Below are 21,087 nucleotides of genomic sequence, written 5' to 3'. Positions count from 1 at the left end.
CCATGCCGTTGTGTGTTTTGTACATTTGGGGCAACAAGGAAAAAGCCTTTGACGTACTTGTGTGTGTGTGTGTGTGCTGTGGCTAGGTGTTCACAGTGTGTCCCAAGAGCCCCATCTAGTGTCTACAGAAGGAACTGGTTTAAACCTGTCCTACCTGTGATGCTGCCACACATATGCAAGTAAAAGTTCTCAATAAGTGATAAGGATGTGTTTGCCTTCTTTTCACTTTCCACTCACAGCTGTGCTTCAGACACATGCAAGGTCATTGCCACTCAAACAGCAGAGCTGAGACAAAAAACACTTGTCCGTGCCTAGAATGTAAGTTATCCCTCAAGTCAGTCCCGGCCTGTATTCATTTTACGTAATCCCTGGATTGTTTAACAGCCATAAAGTCTCTGAAAGATAACAGACCACCTTTGTTCCAGAGGTTCACTAAATCCATCATTCCACTTGAAGATTTCTCATCTAAGTTTCAGTTAAAACTTACCGTTGCTGGGCTGGGAATATATTTTGTGTGTGTGATTTGGGTAATCATATATTAAGAATAAGAATAAGAATGACTTTATTTATCCCAGAGGAAATTGTTGTGCCAGAGTGCGGTACAGAGGTCAAGTCACACAATACGAAATATTGAAATACAAAATTGAACAGAAAATTAATTTCTACTTATTATATTCTTTACACTAGTCCCACATACATTTATAATTATTTTTACACCTAGCAATTGTAGTAGCATCTGTGATCAGTATGTGGTTTATTATGTTTCATTATGTAGCTGTTTCGTGTGCCTGTAATGACATTCTCATTATTGATCTCTTTTCTTAGTGGCCTTTTCAACCCAAGTGACAGCTGAGGATGCTGGAGGTGATGATGAACTCTGAGGAACTTGGTGGAGCCTTTGTCACACTGCTGCAGGATTGTATTGCTTAATATCTCCTGAAAAAGTACAGCCATGGCATACACAGCGCCAACAGGATCCCAGTGGCGATGGTCACCAGCTGATGGAGCCTTTTTATCCAGGAGCCCATCATCAGGTCAAATCTGACGCCCTCTAGGATTTGGAGCAGGTTGGCCAGAATGCAGGAGATGCAGTGTTGAAGCTGACCGGAAGGCAGAAGCAGGCCATTGACATTAACACACAGACCAACAGCAACCACAGCTGTAACGATTAATCCTCAGATCACCCAAAACTCTCATATGATAATGAAGGGATCCGACCAGTGCAGCTATTCAACAGTTTAGTTCAAACCCTGTGGAGATGAATACTTCTCTTACCCTGCAGCGTTTACACTCCTCTCCCGTGGAAGCAAACAAAGGAATGCAAATTTAACTGAGAAAAGTAAGTATATTTTGCATATTCTCACGAAGAATAGGCTCCTTTAAAAAGAACTTTGTCAGAAATGCATACATGTAGTGTATATCATTTTACATGAAGTCACAAACTACAGCATCTTGTCCCAATACAGCAGTGTGACAGTAACGTTAGGCAATATTCGCAAATGAATGTAAAAAAGACAAATTAAACCTGAACATCAAACTTCATATACTCATTGATCACACATCAGAGACTTTACATTTTTAAACTTTTAGGATGTGAACTTTTTAAATGCATTATGTGATGATATAATCATGAATCAGCAGTTTCAAATTATAACTGTTTCAACATTTTAAGGGACTATTCCTTTATTGCTACTGTCTTGAAACACAGTGTAAACGACATAATTATTGTGCTTTATAACTTTAACAGTAGCAGAGTAGAAACACCCCCCCCCCCCCATCCTACTTAGGGACTGTGCAGTAATATGTCAGGGGTGGAGGTGGGCTCAGAAGAGTGGGACAGGCAAATGTATTTGTGTAGCACCCTTTCAACAGAAAGGGAATTCAGAGTGCTTTCCATAAAGACGTGCAACAAGATGTAAAAGAAAGTCAAGGCAATGCAAAAAGACTCTTAAATAGGATCATAAATGACTAAAACACAGTAAAATAGAAAATCAAAATAAGACTACGCACCTTTGTACTTTTTTTTGCAGAAAAGTTCAATATCATTATGATATAATCAGCAAAATAGTGTGTTTTTATCGTCATTATCATCAGCTATCTTTGTTACAATACTCTGTACGTACATGTGATGATATTCTCATATATCCTTATAGTTTTCATACAGGAGGGAAACAGTTAAGTTGCATGCAGACATAGTCAACTTGCGTTTTCTTTCCAGTGGAAAACTCTCCATCTGCACGTGGAACACAATCATGGCAGCGCTGCTTGCCTGCTTTTGTTAACTCCTGATCTGGTTTACATGTTTTAGAGCAGTCGCAATCAGTAACCAAACCAGAGTCAGCACAACGTGATATTCATTCCTTATTTATTGGAAATAAATATACGATGAAAGTTTGATCTTACTGCCTCATTGCACATTTTTAGAACATAATCTGGGATTTTTTTTTCATCTGGCCAGTCGACTGTCTTGATGTCCATCAGAAGCAGAACAGATGTATTTATGTTTTGTTTTATGCATTTGTTCCTCTCTCTACAGCATGAACTGGTTTTGGGACAACAGCTTCCCTGTAACTTCCCCTTGTGGGACATCAGACCGAATCATTTGCATTGTCTGATGTTCTGACTGGAACTCTGTGCAAAGCGCCCACCGTCACTCACACATCTTCAAAACATAGTTTGGCATAAGAACAACAAGGTCATTTGAATTATTTACATTACACACTATCGATTATCAGTCTTCATGATCTCCTGTCGTCAGACAAAGCAGGTGTCTGTATGTAACTCCTCCTTCATTCAGGTCAGTGACCCCAAAAACACAAACACTGTGACATACAGTCCATGAGAGGGCAGCATGCTACATATAGTCTATGATCACTGAGTATATTGTGCCTAGGGATATTTTATAGATTAATTTTTGCAAATTAATATATAAGTGGAACCTTAAGTTTGGATTTTTTTTTGTAACCAGGTCAAGAACTATGTGTTTTTGCTTATTATGCCAGCAGAGGTCAACCCTAATAAAGCTACTAAAACTGCTTTTTAATCCCTTCAGCTTCTGAAAAGGCCCTAAATGTCTTCTCAGGAATTTTTCTCAGGAAAAATGATTGTTGCCAAGAGTAGAAGTACAGAGATCTTGGACTTCTGTAACCTTTAAAACACGCCATTAAAATACTCCGTTATGAGTAGACGCCCTGTGTTCATCATTTTACGTATAAGTTTTAGCTGCAAAATGTTTTTTAAAGTATGAAAAGTAAAAGTTTCAATGAGGTCACAGATTGACCCCTGTCAGGATGTTGTGTCTTATTAATGGATCTTCATCAGTGATCTATTAAGACGTCAGCAGCTAATTAGAGCTACTTTGGTACTTTTTATTTAAACACAATTCACCATGTTTTATAGGTAATTACATTTTTTGAAAGAATAAATAATTGATAGCATAAAATGGAAATTCTCAAGTCAAATGCAACAGCTCCATGTTCCCACTGATCATAGCCTTCCATGGACTCCTGGCAGCCATAGAGTAGCAGTAACAGTGTTGTGTTGTTTGTCAGTTAACAGTAAATCAAACTCTCAGAATGACTGTGGTGGGGACTGTGATCGCTCCTGCACATTGTGGCTTAGTGATAAAGAAAAGTAAGTTGTGCTGCTCTGAGGCCAGCCTCAGTGTGCACTCCGTCCTCCACTTCCTCCACATGTCTCTGGATTGGCCCTCCCGCTCCCCACGCCTTGTGGGCCGTGGACTGGATCATATAAATGGGCCGCAGTCCGGTGGAAGTGGACCGAAGGCGGACTGTGCGCAGGCACCATGACCTCATCAGTGTGGGGACTGCTCTGTTTCACTGGCATCCTGGCATCGGGAACTCTGGGAACTTTCCCACGGTTTGGGTCACAGAACCGGCAGATTCACTCCATTAGTCCTTCAGTCCCGCGAGTCCCCCCGAGGCTCTCTGCGCGCTCTGACGACATCACATCCATGGAGCAAAGCTCTGACGAAGAGCCAAGCGCGGAGACTTTCCAAGAAGGCCGGCTGGGTGATCACACAGCCCGGGGCGTCCAGGAGCAGCAGGGTGCCCCCCCGGCTGCCAGGAACCACCTGAGGCAGCAGACACGGAGGGCGGACACTGCAGGTCAGCTGGTAGATGCTGGGTGTCCTTTGGCTATATCAATATTTATATCAGCAATATTCTACAAATTATTATCATTATCATTATCATTATCATTATCATTATTATTATTATCATGATTATCATTATCATTATCATTATCATTATCATTATCATTATTGTTATTATTATTATTATTATCATTATTATTATTATTATTATTATTAGTAGTAGTAGTAGTAGTAGACCTGTATGATTCACACCAATACATTCCTGTCAGCTAAGCATAAATAACCTCACTACTCTTCGAATCCTATTCTAATCATCAAAAAAGAGAAATAAAAAAAAGAGGGGGGGGGGAACTATGCCAAATTGCTAATTGGTAGCCAAAATGACATAATGTATGAAATATTAATGCTTTGTCATCATTTTGTATAAAAATATAAAATACTGCATAGACCTATGATGATGAAATGTTAGATTTGGTTCATGTCGTTCAAATTGAGCAAGGAGATCTGCCATTTCTGCCCATCATTTTTGTTTTTTTTTTTAAAGAAAAAGAGGTGCACTGTGGACTGTTTTTTCATACAACCTTCTCAGTATTTTGAAGATTGCTGGGTAGCTATTTTTCAGAAAATCAGATGCTTAGCTCTGTGACTGGAATGTAATGCGAATATGTGAGAGGCACAAGCTGGGGTGAAGTTAGAGAGACTGAAGTTATTCTTCAGTCATAAAGATAGAGATATCAACGTACCAATTTTATGTATCAGAAAAAAAGCTTGTGGTGTGCACTATTAATCGTTCTCTGCTATTCAAAAAGTGTTCAAAAGCTAGCTAATGATCATGTTCATGTTCTCCTGTGATGTTGCATCTTATTTTGCTTGAGATAAACCACGCTAACCGCTGCTCTAATGCTCTCCCCTCTGCTTTTTCCCTCCCCCTTGGCAAAGCTGGTGGCACTAATTCCAGGCTGTATGGGTATATGCCCTCCCATGACCAGCCGCCGAAGAAAAGCCAGCTGCTCTCACAGCTGCAACACGAAGCTGAACCATTTGGATCCTGGCAGCCTGCTCCGGGCTCTCCTGCATCCATCAGAACTGCTGCAGGTACTTAGCTTTGGGCATGACCAACATGTTCTTATTGAACTCCCAGAGGACAGATATGTGAAATGTCTTTTGTAGCAAATTAAAAGCCACAGTGGCCTCATAAATAATTGTCCCATCATTTCTTGATACGGCTCGAGACGAGGATGAAAGAACACTCACACAGAGGTTGAAAATTAAATCTTTTTGAACTTAAGGAGATCCCACAGCTAGCTTTAGTTCCTGGCCAAAGTTTGATTAATCTAAGTGTTCATCAGAATATTAAATCCTTAACGACACTTTAAACACAGAACTTGGTGATTTGGGAGCACTAATGGGAGCTATAATGAAATGAGAGTGTATCTTTTAACAGCACCTTTGAAGGGCCCATTAGGATCATAAAAGCTGAGTATTCATGTGTTTCCATATGAGCTGATGGAATACTCAAACCCCAGCACTCCCAGTGACTGGAGGCCCATCTCATTAATGTCATGCTTGGGAAGAATACAGGAAAGATTCATCATAAATAAGCTGAGGCCAACAGTGATGTCTGAATGTAAGAGGCAGCACGTCTACCTCCCTAGGTCTAGAACACATTCCTGGTTAATGATGTACAACAGCAAAGAATGGTGAAGGTGCTGCAGGCTCACATGTCCTGGGCCTTTGCTAGGGTAGATCATCCCCAGGCGCGGCCACGCTGGCCAACATGAAGCTGTGGGTGATGGCAAATAGCACTTACAGTTCTTGATCAGAGGTTACATGCGGGGCCTCCCAAGGAGGCGTGGTCTCACCGCACCTCTTCCTCCTACACATGTCCACTTGAAAGACAGGTCTTTGACACCTCAATGGACATTAGGTATGCTGACGACATAGGGTAATATTAATATTCACCACTACTTAAATGCCGATGGACGCCCAACAGCTGCATAAATGGGCTGCATCAAACAGCATGCTGCTCAATGGAGATCAATGGAGAATCAGTGGAACTGAGAATCTGCTTTTCCAGAAACCCATTACAAGCTGCTCCTCTGTGAGTGTGTGTGTAGAGATATGCATAGTTTTATCATTTTAATTTCTATGATACAATCAATGCAAATGAACTCAAACTCAATATTCAAGAATACGGTCTTTGAAAGTGAGATTATTGGCTGTTATGACATCCTAGTATTTATCTCCTAAAATCATATCACTTACACTGTTATTAGTAGTGTTTGCATCTGCCAAAGCTTCTTTGCTTCTCAACTAATTTATCTTTTTTATGAATCAGACAGTTAGACTATGTTTAAAGTGTGTGTGCGTTAGTGAGTGGTAGAATATGTGTGTGCAGTACATGAGTCCATTCTCAGAAGTTGTGAGAGTTGTATCTTCAGTTCAAAAATATTGGAAAATACTCTTTTAATTTATTCACAGCAACGAGGCCCAACTGCAGAAATCGGCCTATAGACTTGGTCTTCATCATAGACAGTTCCCGCAGCGTACGCCCGGCTGAGTTTGAAAAGGCCAAAGAGTTCCTACAAGACATGGTGGACAGCTTGGAGATCGGCTCAGACGCCACACGGGTCGGCCTTGTCAATTATGCCAGCACAGTGCAGATTGAGTTTCTGCTGAAGACGTATTTTGACAAGTCTGGCCTAAAGCAGGCTCTGGCCCGGGTGGAGCCCCTCGCGTCAGGCACCATGACAGGCATGGCCATCAAGACTGCCATGGAGAAAGCTTTCACCACGGAGGCGGGGGCCCGAGCTGGCTCCACGAGCATCGCCAAAGTAGCCATCATAGTGACGGACGGGAGGCCCCAGGACAAGGTAGAGGACGTATCAGCAGCAGCTCGGGCGTCTGGGATCGAGATCTACGCGGTGGGAGTAGACAGAGCTGATATGATGTCCCTCCGCCTCATGGCCAGCCATCCACATGATGAGCATGTCTTCTATGTGGAGACCTATGGTGTCATAGAGAAGCTCACTTCCAAATTTAGGGAAACCTTGTGTGGTAAGGATGATGATAATGGGAGTGGACTAGGCCTAGATGGCAGGAAAGACGGTTATGGAATAAATAATGAAAATGACGGTAAAAGAAACGGTATGTCAGATCCGTCCTTTAAATTTCCCCTGTGATCATATGGGCAGCACCATAGAGGGACTCGCCATTCTAAAGTCCCTGGTCCTCCTCCTCTTTGGTATTAAGAACAATGGCAAGGTAACCAGTGATTTACTGCCACTTGTTTGGATTTCCAACAAAAAGGTGTTCACTAAATGTTGCCATGAAGATGGAGATAGTAAGTGAAGTTAATGAAGTTACTTACCAACTCACTTGGTGACTGGTTGATCTGCCTATTCAGAGCAAATTCTACAACCGTGAACACTTTAAAATGGCTGAAACCTGTTATGATGCTGCCTTTACTTCTCACAGGGAGCGTGCTGCTCTCTGCGCTGCATCCATTGCCTGGTGCCGTGTGCCCTGCTCAGTTACCTGAAGACGTGCTACGCTGCTCAGGTTTACATGCTGGGCTTTTGAGGTCTCTGACTGAACATTAACGGCATCATCCTCATTCTGCACGGCTAAAACTAAATTAGCTTGCGCTGAATTAGACTAAAATATACTTGAGTGGAGACTTTTAAGTTTTTATAATTGCTTAAATCAGCCTCCAAATGTATATAATTAAGCAAAACCATCATGTTACCTTTAAATTTGTCTAAAAACACAATAGACCTTTAAATTAAAGTTTAAATTAATACCTGGTTAACTTCCCTTAGCATAAATAATGGAAAAAATGGATATTAAATATATATTTATATATATTTTCTAAAATAAGTTGTGGTTTCACGGGGGTTATGTGCAACAGTATTTCTTGGCTGGTTGCCGTGACTACATGGTGCCCCCGCCAGTTGCCTGGCATCCTCACAGTGACAGCACGATGTTGGGAAGAAAAAATGTCAAATTGTTCCTTTAACCAAAGACCTACATTTAATGGAACATTTATGTGCTCACAAATGTGGACGAACAACTCGTGATGTCAAGTGTTTACGTATTTACACCTGAATGTAATATTTCTATTCAATGTAGCACTTAATGCTTGTAGGCTACAGGAATGCTTGGTCCAGCCCAGTTGCTCATTGCCATGAAAAGTTTGGGTGATATCAAAACCTGGAAAGTAACAACTCAGAGCGTTTCAAAATAAAGTTTTAATTCTGAGATCATTTTGTACAGAGCTCCTGAAAAGCCACGGTGGGAAAATGCTTCTTAACTACTTTTGCATTCAAAACTCAGGCTACGTTTTGTGTTTTCATGCAACACATTCTGTGTTTCCTCACAGTTATTTTGCAAACTCCCCCAGTTCAGTCTTATCGAGAGTGTACGGCGCAGAAAGTTATTTCAAGTAATGTTTCTTTTTAAAGTATTTAATTTCCCACCCTGACCTTTCACCAGCTCAGTGCTTTTGAGTAACTGCCCTCAAGGGGAAAAAAATATTTTAATTTCTCCATTCTCCTTTTGGTACCACCCATGCAAGCAAGGTAGCTGCTACGGTTTCCCATGCTATTCATGCAAGTTTCTCCCTGGTGCACAAGCTGTTTTTTCAAATGACAGCTTGAGCCTGAGGAGTGACTTCAACCGCACTCTGTGTTTCACTGAGACTGATAACAGTGATGCCAGTATGGAAGACATGGTTATGACAGAGTGTTGCTTTAGCAGATCTTGAGATCTTTTGAAAAACTAAGATGGATAGTTATTCAAGTGACTTCAATTCAACAGCCAGTGCAACATTTGAAAGTGACAAATGACTGTGTGACGTCCCTCACAAATAACACAGGTTTTGAAGCAACAAAATGAACTCACCATAACATCATTATAATTGAAGCACAGAGATCAAGCAAACTAATCTGCATGTGGCTCTGTAGAATTACAAAATTGCACAATAACTCAGTGCATACTCACAACTTACTAACCCAAAGTATAACAGAAAATAACTGTTTTCACTAGGCTTAAGCCAATCAGACATCGGAGTGTTTCTTTTCAGGTCTGGATCCATGTGCTCAGGGACATAATTGCCAGCACATTTGTGTCAACAATGGTGACTCATACAACTGCAAGTGTCGCAGGGGATATGTCTTGAACCCGGACAAGAAAACCTGCTCACGTAAGAATCTTTATCTTTATTTCCTTGTTTTGTCTGTGTTCGTCTGTCTCAGTGACACAATATTCTATGTAAACTGTATTTTTGCATAATTCACTCACTATCTGAAAACTGCTACCGAAAAAAGTTTTAACATGGCTAAAAGTTATATTTTGATCTTGCATAAACATTGATTTGGGATTGGATCGGAAGAGCCTCATAAGAAAAATAAGAACTTTGACCGAAGCTTGGAATTCCAAGTTCATGAGCTCCCTTTGGATTATAGTAAGCTAGGCACTTTGTGCTGTAGACAAACTGCATACCATCTCTTGTGACAAGTGTTTTGGGTTGCCCTAAATAGATTAGCACAGACACCATTCAGCACAAATAGAGCAGGGAATCATGAAGGCCCGGTCTGATGAAGGGCACAACTTCTAAAAGTGATGATGGCCACTCAGAAGTCCCAGAAAAAAACAAATTATGACTTCAGAACTTGCCGGAGAATCAGTTGTTTTTGAAAGCCCCTGCTCTACATTTACCCCAAGACTATGTCAGCCAGATGTGGGACTGTCTCCTTTCAGTTTCAGATGCATGTGCCCAGGGACATGACTGCCAGCACATCTGTATCAACAATGGTGACTCGTACACCTGCAAGTGTCGAGTGGGATATATATTGAATGCAGACCAGAAAACATGCTCACGTAAGATCATACGTTTTCTCAACTGGTTTTTATTTTGAGCTTTTGAGAATAATCTATTGGTTGTCATAAATATGTTAGGGCATGTTGGCTGTCAGTGTAAAGAGTGCTGCGGACACCCTAAAAGATAAAATAAGTGACGACCCATGTCCTACCATCTCTATCTCCAACATACTTATTAAGTACATCTCCATGTGACACTGCAACACTTACTATGCATTTAGACTCTAATAGGACTTTAGGGGGAAGAGCCAGGTGACTTTACCAACCACCACATGGGTACGACAACTTAAGCCCCGACAAGAAACTGGTGCCACTGGCCCAGGAAGCTAGAGGGGTGGCCAATCAGATATTGATGACAGAGAGTCACAGAATGACTACAAAATGATACAAAAAGAGATTAGAAATAACCACAGACATGCAAAAAGACTACAAAGACATAGAAAATGACCACAAAGTGACCACAAACAGATTCAAAACAGCCAACTCAAGCGTTTCTAAACCCGCCCCTGCTCCAGGCTACCACATCTTAAGCAGAGGGGAAAGGACAAGTAGATCCTCTGTCACAGTGACAGACTTGACAATGATTGTTCATTAAGTCCGCTAGAATGATTGCTGCATCCCAACCTCCCCTTGGGTCTTTTGAACCTGGAATTAGGTTTTGCTTTCTGCCAACTGTCACTTGCTCACTTGTCACTTGCACTTGCTTGATTGCTTATCACAGATCTGCAAAGTTGTACCCTCGTATAACCCCAGTTTACAGGGTGATGTGCACATGAACTGACGCAGGGCTTCTTGGCTTAGTTGGATTTTGTTGGTTAGCCGTGGAAGTGTTTCTTTTCAGGTTCAGATACATGTGCCCAAGGACATGACTGCCAACATATTTGTGTCAGCAACAATGACTCATACATCTGCAAATGTCAAGAGGGATATGTGTTGAATGCAGACCAGAAAACATGCTCACGTAAGAAACAGAACATTTTTCACTGATTTGTTGTCTGTCTTTTGGTCAGATCCTCTGTGTTTAGCATGACTGAAAGTTAGTGCCCTCCCTATACTGTACATAGCATGAGCTGGTGAGGCATTTTCCACAGTGGGCACCTCTTAGCTTGGCTGAACAGGAGGTGCTTCATTTTATATGAACTGTAAAAGTAATAATTACCAAATTAGCAGATGTTCCACAATAAGGGGCTTCATATCACATCTGGGAGTTTTTTCTTTCCAGGTTTGGATTCATGTTCCCAGGGACATAACTGCCAGCATATTTGCGTCAGCACTGATGATTCGTACATCTGCGATTGTCGAATGGGATATGTTTTGAATACAGACCAGAAAACATGTTCACGTGAGAACCTGGAATTTTCAGGTAAACTATATGCTTGTATCTTGGCACAGATTTCCCACAAATTGAGTCCAAAATACAGCAGAGAAGTTTGGGTTCTCCCAGTCACTTGTGGTATTGTTGAAGTGTTGTTGGAGCCACAATAGCAGCCATTAAAGGAACTGCACATTAAAGCACTTCCACACTGCTTCATTTCTGGTGGCTACTGCTTGGATTTGGGTTATTCTGGAAAGTCGGAGGTGAATGCTCAGTTCAGCTTGAATTTGAACAGGATCAAGCACAAATTGGCTCATGAGGAGTGTACCTCAACTGGTTGCCTCAACTGGTTGCTGACTACGGTCAGTTACATGCTGAAATGTATCTTTTCGGATTTGGATAAATGTGTCCAGGGACATGACTGCCAGCATATTTGCATCAAACGTAATGATTCCGACCCCTGTATGTGCCAGGAGGGGTATGTGTTGAATGCAGACAAGAAAACATGCTCCCATAGATTTAATGTTTCTTCTTGTTTCTTGGTTTTTCTACTTCTTGGTTCTTTGCAGTTTTGTTTGCCAAAACAGCTTCAAAGCTTATCTTGAGAGCAAGAGCTGCACTTTTTTTGTTTTTGTGTCAATATTGAATTCATCCAAAAAAGCATAGAGCTAGAAAACTGTCTGATAAGTTTGTGCAAATAGTCATGATCAAATAGTTAATAGCCTAATGAAGTCTCAGCCATGATGTGCTTTCCCGATCAGATTGAGTGTGTTACATGTGGGAGTGTCTGACCAGAAAACATGCTCACGTAAGCACCTTTGTCCTTGTAGTAGATTTGGAGTGTATGTCTCTCTCAAATAACTACATCTGCAAGTGTGAATGGGTTGGAATTGCAGACTAGAAAACATGCTTCACGAGACTTGATGTGGCTTATAACAATCATTGCTTTAGTACTTGATTAAATACAGAATAATTATGAACGACTGTAGTTGTGAATGACCAAGAATTGTTGAGGTGTTTTGTACAGACAGGCCTTCTTTATGTCTGTTGTGACTAATTTTACACTTTGTCTTCTGTTGTTGAGTTGATGAGCTCAGCCCGAATAACTCTTGTAGGAGACTGATGGATACAGAAAGAGGAATGGAGCGTGTAACCACAGTAAACATCAGCAGGCAAAGGAACAACAGCTAGGCTCTCCTTGAGCAATGTCATGAGATGATAGTTACATGTGGACATCTTTTGAGGCTCTGATCCATGTACCCACCGACATGACTCGTACATCTGCAAGTGCCGAGTGGGATATAAGTTAAAGGCAGACCAAAAAACATGCTCACAGGAGAACTTGTAATGAGACTGCATGTCTCATTATATTTTTTTTAAATGTATGTGCTTGGTTGACGGCAGAAAAAGGCTTAAAGCTTTTTGCGAGGCCATCATATTTTTTTTTTTCAGTTAATGCCGGTCGATCCTGTAAGCGTTAGTTGTGGAGGTGTTTCTTTTCAGGTCTGGAGACATGTGACAACGGACATGACTGCCAGCATCTTTGCATCACAAATGGTGATTCATACCTTTGCAAGTGCCGTGAGGGATATGTGTTGAATGCAGACCAGAAAACATGCTCACGTAAGGACCTGATTTTACCTGTACGTTTTGTATCTTCATCAGGGTGCAGTGTCTTGGGTTTGGGTTGTCAGAATTTACTTGATTAACTTTTGGAGAACCTGCTCTCTGGAGCAATACACACGTTTGAAGTTTTGGTGTTTTTCCGATTAGGACTTAAGATTTTATTTTATTTTGAATAAGCAGGAAGCTGGGAGACTTGGGGCACATGCTCATGTCTTAAACTCTGATTGAATTAGTGGTGCTTTAAAGGCTTCTCAGCAGTCTGAGTGCTTCTTGATGCCAATAACTTAATTAAGTCAGTTACAAATGTGAATGTCTCTTTCCAGGTTCAGATGCATGTGCTCAGGGACACAACTGCCAACATATTTGTGTCAGCGATGATGGCTCGTACATCTGCAAGTGTCGAGTGGGATATAAGTTAAATGCAGACCAAAGAACTTGCTCACGTAAGAACTTGAGCTTTATTATTAGGTTTGATATGCACGTCTTAGTGTCTTGAATGCAGACCAGGAAACATGCTCATGTAAGAACCTGAATTTTAGCTGTATACTGTATTTGATGTGCACACATGCACTGATTTGCACAAAGTGTCCCACTGAATTCCAGTCTTAGATATATTGATGAAATGTTACAAAAGCATTTTTATGGAAAAAAAATCATTTTGTATTGGTGTTTGCCAAAAATATCAACTGAAATCGTTACAGCTAGAGCTGATGAGAAACTTTAATGCAATGAGTAGCAAGTTGGGCACATAGAGAAACACTTAAACTGTAAATTGGATGATTGAATGTAATGTGGTGATTGCTTACTGGAAAAAATGCTCACATAGAAATCTTGACCGTATGTTTTAGCAGGGTTTATGGATTATTACAAAAATGCATTCATTTAGGCGCTTGAATGAATTCAGAATAAGACTTCTATTATTCTTTTATTACTGTTGACTGGTTAACTGGTAGTGTTGGGCTATATTAGGTGTGGATTGTTAGCTGTGGAAGTGTCTCTTTTCAGGTCTGGATACATGTGCCCAGGGACATGACTGCCAACATATTTGTGTCAAAAATGGCGATTCTCACCTTTGCAGGTGTCATGACGGATATGTGTTGAACACAGACTTGAAAACATGTTCACGTAAGAACTTAAATTTTACACATTACATTTAATGTGCATGTTGTAGTGCTGTGCTTGAGGTTTGCCTCAAAATCCATCATTTTACGTGCATGATTAAATGCGGCAGAATGTGGGGTATGGGGGCCATTGAAGTTGGCTAAATGGTGCTTGTCAGGTGTAATTAGACTGAGTGAGTTAAGAGTCTCTCTCCAGGTTTGGCTGCATGTTCGCAGGGTCAGGACTGCTAGCACATTTATGTCAGAAATGGTGATTCGTACTTCAGCATGTGTCATGACGGATATAATGTTCAATGCACTGCTCACTTTAGACAATGTCTGATTGCATTGCAGCACAGGCCATGATATGAAGTGCCAGCTTAACACCAAATTAGTCACTTGGTCAGCAAGTGCTGTAGAAACCCATATCAGCCCTTGTCGATTGTCTGTAACCGTTTGGACGTTCAGTAGTGACTTTATTTTAAACAGGCAGCAAGGTGGGATACTGGGGCTGATACACCTAGATACCTACACCTGGTTTACATGGCAGTGCTTTAAATAAGTTGGAAAAGGATTGGTCACCCATTAATAGCTCCTAACCCAGGGGCTGCAGGGTTTGCTACAATTGTAAAAGAAACAATGGCCAGTCAGAGGCTCCAACAATCCAAGTCCTGCTTTGAATGATGTCATGAAATGTCATATCACATGTGGACACGTCTCTTTTCAGGTTCTGATCCATGTGCCCTTGGACATGATTGCCAGCACATTTGCATAAACAGTGATGACTCATACATCTGCAAGTGTCGGGCTGGATATATGTTGAATCCAGACAAGAAAACATGCTCCCGTAAGAACCTGGACATTGTTTTAGATTTGATGGAGTGTCTTAGGTTTACTTCAGGGTCCATTATTTGAAGTGCTAGACCATAATGGCCCATCATAGGTTCTCTTACTTCCTAAGGCCTCTTTGATTGCTGTAAATTGAGCCTTTCAGACATGGAAGTGTTTTTTTCTTCCAGGTTCGGATACATGTGCCCAGGGACATGACTGCCAGCACATCTGTGTCAGTACTAACGATTCATTTGTCTGCAAGTGTCGATTAGGATATGTGTTAAATGCAGATCAGAAAACATGCTCAAGTAAGAACCTTGTCCTTTCTACAAGATATGATCTCTGGTGCACTGTACTTGATTTCCTTAGAATTACTATTGCTTTTCTGTAAACTGTAAAAAAAAAAAAAAAAGGCACTTATTGCCACTTCATGCGAGGTCAGATGCATTTCATAATGTAAATTAGGTTATGGTTTGGGAATAACTGATTGTGAACAAGCTCAGACTGAAGGAACAGGGTACATGACCATAGATTTCATGAACTGTTCATAGGGAAGTTGGTCATCTGGAAGTTCTGAACAGGTCAAGACCTTCTTGCTTGGTGCTGTCAGATGTCAGATGTGGAAGTGTTTCTTTTCAGGATCGGATGCATGTGCCCAGGGACATAATTGCCAGCACATTTGTGTCAACAGCGATGACTTGTATATCTGCAAGTGTCGTGTGGGATATGTTTTGAATGCAGACCGGAAAACATGCTCACGTAAGAACCTTGTCCTTTCTACAAGATATGATCTCTGGTGCACTGTACTTGATTTCCTTAGAATTACTATTGCTTTTCTGTAAACTGTAAAAAAAAAAAAAAAAGGCACTTATTGCCACTTCATGCGAGGTCAGATGCATTTCATCATGTAAATTAGGTTATGGTTTGGGAATAACTGATTGTGAACAAGCTCAGACTGAAGGAACAGGGTACATGACCATAGATTTCATGAACTGTTCATAGGGAAGTTGGCCATCTGGAAGTTCTGAACAGGTCAAGACCTTCTTGCTTGGTGCTGTCAGATGTCAGATGTGGAAGTGTTTCTTTTCAGGATCGGATGCATGTGCCCAGGGACATAATTGCCAGCACATTTGTGTCAACAGCGATGACTTGTATATCTGCAAGTGTCGTGTGGGATATGTTTTGAATGCAGACCGGAAAACATGCTCAAGTAAGAACCTTGTCCTTTCTACAAGATATGATCTTGCTTTTCTGTAAACTGTAAAAAAAAAAAAAAAAAGGCACTCATTGCCACTTCATGCAAGGTCAGATGTATTTCATCATGTAAATTAGGTTATGGTTTGGGAATAACTGATTGTGAACAAGCTCAGACTGAAGGGACAGGGTACATGACCATAGATTTCATGAACTGTTCATAGGGAAGTTGGTCATCTGGAAGTTCTGAACAGGTCAAGACCTTCTTGCTTGGTGCTGTCAGATGTCAGATGTGGAAGTGTTTCTTTTCAGGATCGGATGCATGTGCCCAGGGACATAATTGCCAGCACATTTGTGTCAACAGTGATGACTTGTATATCTGCAAGTGTCGTGTGGGATATGTTTTGAATGCAGACCGGAAAACATGCTCACGTAAGCACCTGATTTGTTTCAATATGCACATTTGGTGTCTGTCGTGGGATTCAGCATCCCAGATATTCCGCAAAGCAGCACATTTGGAGCCACAGGGCATGGTTCATCAGAGCGCCAAAAGCTCTGATGGGGAGAAGGAGCTGGTGGGGAGTTTTTGGGGTCAGTGTGAATAAGCCGGCGATATATCAACTGGGAATGATGAAATGTATTGGTCACAGGGCTGAAGCATCCACTTCTATTAAAGGGAGCTGTGATCAAAGGCTCTGCAAAAAGCCAAGTGATTGTTTATGGTGTTGTTGGACTAAGTGACCAAGGTGTGAGCTTTTCTTTTCAGGTTCGAATTTGGATGCATGTGCCCAGGGACATGACTGCCAGCACATTTGCGTCAACAATGGGAACTCTTACATCTGCAAGTGTCGAGTGGGATACGCGTTGAACATGGATCAGAAAACATGCTCACGTAAGAAAGTTCTTCCTCTCAAGTAAGCACTGGTGCAGTGCCTCAAGATGTTCTGTGTTTGCTCCAAAGGTTTCTGCAACAAGAGTTGCTTAGGCACTTGTACTGTGCTAGACACATAAGGTATCCAGTATATTGTCATGTTTTGGAAAAGGATTCCATGAATATTGAGGTAGTGATAACTGAGACTGCCTAGACCTTGATTTGCATGGATCAAGACAGTAAGATGTTGGAGTGTCTCTTTCCAGGTTCAGATGCTTGTGCTCAGGGACATGACTGCCAGCATATTTGTATCAACAATGGTGTCTCATACAACTGCAAGTGCCGAGAGGGATATGTGTTGAATGCAGACCAGAAAACATGCTCACGTAAGGATATGGATTTTTTTCTCAACATGCATAATGGTGTCTGTGTATTCAAAAAGATTGTTCACATTCTAAATCAGTTCTAGTCTCAGGAATTTGGCAACCAACCTTGTTTTATTATTGCCTTGTGAGCTGTCTTGTATCGATTGCCGAGCTTGGCCAGACAGGCACTAACGTATGGAAAGGTGAGGCATGTATGGGACATGATCTTCATGAGTCCTCAGAGGAACTATGAGCAACCAAGTTTCAACAGATGGCCAGGGACTCCTTCAATACTGTCCCCCTATGTTACTTGAAGAGACTTTATCAGACTGTTTGGACCATGTGCTTGATTTGACAAAAGCTGTTCTCAAACCACCTTGAAGTATGCAGCACATTTTAAGGTGAGATTCTAGTTTTCCAGACACTTTCTGTTTTGGCTTACTAATATTCCACAATCCAATATACACTAGGTTTCCTAAATCATGTCATATTTCACCCAGGTTCTGCCTTCTTAAAGAATTCATAGGCTCGGCCATTTTCTGACGTACACGAGTACTGAAATTTCCATTTAAATGGTTTACGAATCAGGATGTGCCTAACCTTTTTATGGCTCAAAGGGTATTATCTAGTGAAATTAATTTGACTAGTATCTTACCAAATGGCTAAACCACCTTGCCTGAGATGGCTACAGCCATAGGTGGTGATATGGCTTCACCACCGGATGAACCAGGCTTGATGTAACATGACAACATACCAGAAGAGGAAGTCCTCCGTCCTTTGGAGTCTGCCAACATTGTGGCTGGAAAAATGACTGCCTTTTTCTATCTAGCTTTACTTAACTTAATTGTGATAGCCAGGTTAGTAGAGTGTGCCATGATTCACACAGTTCAATTGACTCAATACCTGACTGGGTTTGATCTTGATTTAACCCTTGATTGCAATAGCACTGCCTCAATATTTTGAGATAGATCAGAAAAACAAATTAGTTTGATGTTACTGAAAAGGTGAAGAAAAGCCATTTTCCAACTTATTCCATGTTTACACCGTTTTCTCACACATGTAACTTTCACTGTACTGTCAGTCAGAGTGTGGTCAAGCCTGTGGCACTGAGGCTTGTCTATAGATTTAAGGTTACAATGCATAAACTTTGCTTTTACTAGTTATGATACCTTTTACATCTGTCTTTTTGCATTCTTTAGTTGTGAAGATGTCTGCAGTTGACTGAAACCAAAGCTACCGTGTCCAAAGACAACCAGTACTTCTACTGATCCATCCATTCACAGCACTATTTATAGGCCATAAACGTGTCTTGTGTTGCCGGCCTAAGGAATGAGAGAGTTGTGTTGTGAACCCACCCAGAACTTTGGTCCAAGTAAAGGACCAAAAAAACTGGTTGTAGTTTATTTGCCTGTTGTCTGTTGTGATTGTATCTGTTTTACTGCTTTGATATTGAATGTATATGTCAGTATATTGCTGAAGCAATTATTAACATGTAATCTGAGCACTCCTAGGCTGTGATTAACGAGCTGAAGTGATTATTTAGTGAACATTTGTAACACAATTTCTAATCTCACAAAAGAAAAATCACAATTGTACCCAATCTCTGCTACATTCTTCAATCAATATCTATTATGCTCAACACCTAACCTATATCTGATTTCATCAACTCCAAAATATTCTCATATCATCACATCAATTTCAAGGTTGTTGTTTTTTTTTTTTCTTTTACAAAAGGGCTGCAATGAATGTGGTGAAGCTTGTTTTGACTTTCTCCATATTTCTCTCATTCTTTCAGAGGAAATGAGAAGTGAAATAACCCAAGATGCCTGCATGTGTGAAGCTCAGATTGTGTTCCAGAAAAAAGTACAGTCAACCATTCAGGAGCTGAGCAGAAAACATATCTTTTTTGCTTGGAGGGCTTAGAAGGAGTTTAAACTGTATATGAGAGAAGTATCTGCTTTACATTTTGTGCCTCTTAAATGTTAGAAATGTGCAGTAGTCTGGGCAGCCGCCCTAATCTTTTTGTCCTGTTTGTACTTCTAATGACAATAAGAAGAATCTGAATCTGAAGTTTAAGTCTGTGGATTTGCAGTGGTGCATTTGTCCAAATGCTCAGTACCACAATGAACTGTTAAACATTACAACTGCAGTTTTTTAAATCTGTTTCCTTGACTATGTGTTCACTAGATGAACTTTCAGACAAAGTGAACCTGATTGAGGCCCAGCCGCAGTATTAAGAAGACGATGCCAGAAGACATGTTGAGGACTAGCAGTGTATTCACTTTTTTTTGGCCAGCAGAATTAATCTGTAACCCTCAATTTTTTTTAATGTTTAAGTAAAAATATTTTTAAATGTCTGCATGGTATCGATTTCTCGTGCAGTATACTGTTAGCCTCGCTGTTTTGTATTGTAAACCCCCATTTCGCATTTGCAACACTGTCATTACTTCTTACAGCTAAGTCAGGCATAACTGGTGTAAATGTTTACATATACCTGTATATTTGTAAGAGAAGCTACATTTCCTCCTATCAGTGTAAGCCATTGAGTTGAAACACAAGCTATGTAAGATAATTAGGGAAGTTGTAGAGTAGATAGCGGTGCAAACTTCGAAACAAATATATGAAAACCTTTTAAACATGTTTACTTTCATGATGAATGTCTTTGGTGGACAAAGTGTTGAACCACATCCTTGTTGTGCATCCACATTTCTTGTTTTCTTGTGTTATTGTTAGAACACAAAGCCTCTATCCATAACCACACCACAACAACTAATCTCTTATACAACAAGAGCATTGTTGTTACCCCTCTGATTGCAGCACTATTACGCAGAGAAAAGACCAAAATAAAGTCTGATCCAACTGGCCCACAGCAGTGTTACATCACTGTGAAGTACTACAGTCCTTTTCTCTGATACCTGAAATATTTCAACTACTTCATTGCACAACATTAATTGGTAATTATTGTTTTGCTTGTAACGGACAGGTACATTTGTTTTGGGGAGAGAGGAAAAACAATTTAGGGAGTTTAAGGGCGATTGGACCGCTTCAGTACTTTGCACGCTTGGGAAGTCTTGGACCAAAGTTTCAGGTAGTCCTGACTGAAACCCTGAGATTTTGAGTTAAGGTCTACTTAGTTTATGTAACCAGTTAACAGTATTTCACCCCAAGGTATTTTCCTCATAAGATATATACACGTACTGTATTTTCTACTTTTTGTCATAGCCATGAGACTTGTGAAACCAAGTGAAATTAGTGTTTGTGGTCTTTGTATAAACTGAAAGTTATGTGCATGACATATTTTGGTGCTTCTGTGACAGTAAACAAATTGCCTGTATATTTTCTATTGGGACTATTGTTGCACATGGAAAATAAATATTCTGAAACAACGGAGCCTATACGTATCAAGTATCTGTGTACTTTTGCACTCCATTACAAAGCCACAAAATTATATATATATATATATATATATATATATATATATATATATATATATATACACACACACACACACACACACACACATACATATATTTATATATTAAACAGAGCTGATTTTTGTTTTATATTATTTTACATTGGCAAACATAATCAAATCCAAAAATGTGTTAAATTAGAGTGCTGGTTTATTCAGTTAGTCAGTTATGTAGTGGGTTAATACATAATTTTCAGAGTAGGGTAAAGTAATTGAGAGACAACGTTGCGCGCAAACAAAAAAAACTACAAATACCAGAAAGACTCCAAACCCAACTCTTCCGGTTTACTGTTACCACGGGAGACCGAGGGAAGCTACA

The 21,087-nt window shown here is 40.5% G+C and overlaps 1 protein-coding gene across 1 annotated transcript; it reads left to right on the top strand.

Annotated features, from left to right (window-relative positions):
- The first annotated feature begins 3,791 nt into the window (after positions 1-3,791).
- On the top strand, positions 3,792-20,673 carry LOC139211873 (matrilin-2-like). The gene is made up of 18 exons (XM_070842295.1): positions 3,792-4,127; positions 5,054-5,209; positions 6,596-7,261; positions 9,198-9,317; positions 9,875-10,006; positions 10,836-10,968; positions 11,209-11,336; positions 12,813-12,932; positions 13,259-13,378; positions 13,941-14,060; positions 15,055-15,174; positions 15,506-15,636; positions 15,944-16,076; positions 16,373-16,492; positions 16,827-16,952; positions 17,198-17,317; positions 19,092-19,193; positions 19,481-20,673. Exons 1-18 carry the CDS (start codon positions 3,806-3,808, stop codon positions 19,531-19,533), a joined length of 2,922 nt encoding a protein of 973 aa, XP_070698396.1. The 5' UTR covers positions 3,792-3,805; the 3' UTR covers positions 19,534-20,673.
- The last annotated feature ends 414 nt before the right edge of the window (positions 20,674-21,087 follow it).

This window comes from Pempheris klunzingeri, chromosome 13 (assembly GCF_042242105.1).
Source record: "Pempheris klunzingeri isolate RE-2024b chromosome 13, fPemKlu1.hap1, whole genome shotgun sequence".
Taxonomy (NCBI): domain Eukaryota; kingdom Metazoa; phylum Chordata; class Actinopteri; order Acropomatiformes; family Pempheridae; genus Pempheris; species Pempheris klunzingeri.
Note: the sequence above shows the minus strand (reverse complement) of the source record. Positions and strands in the feature narration are given on the sequence as shown.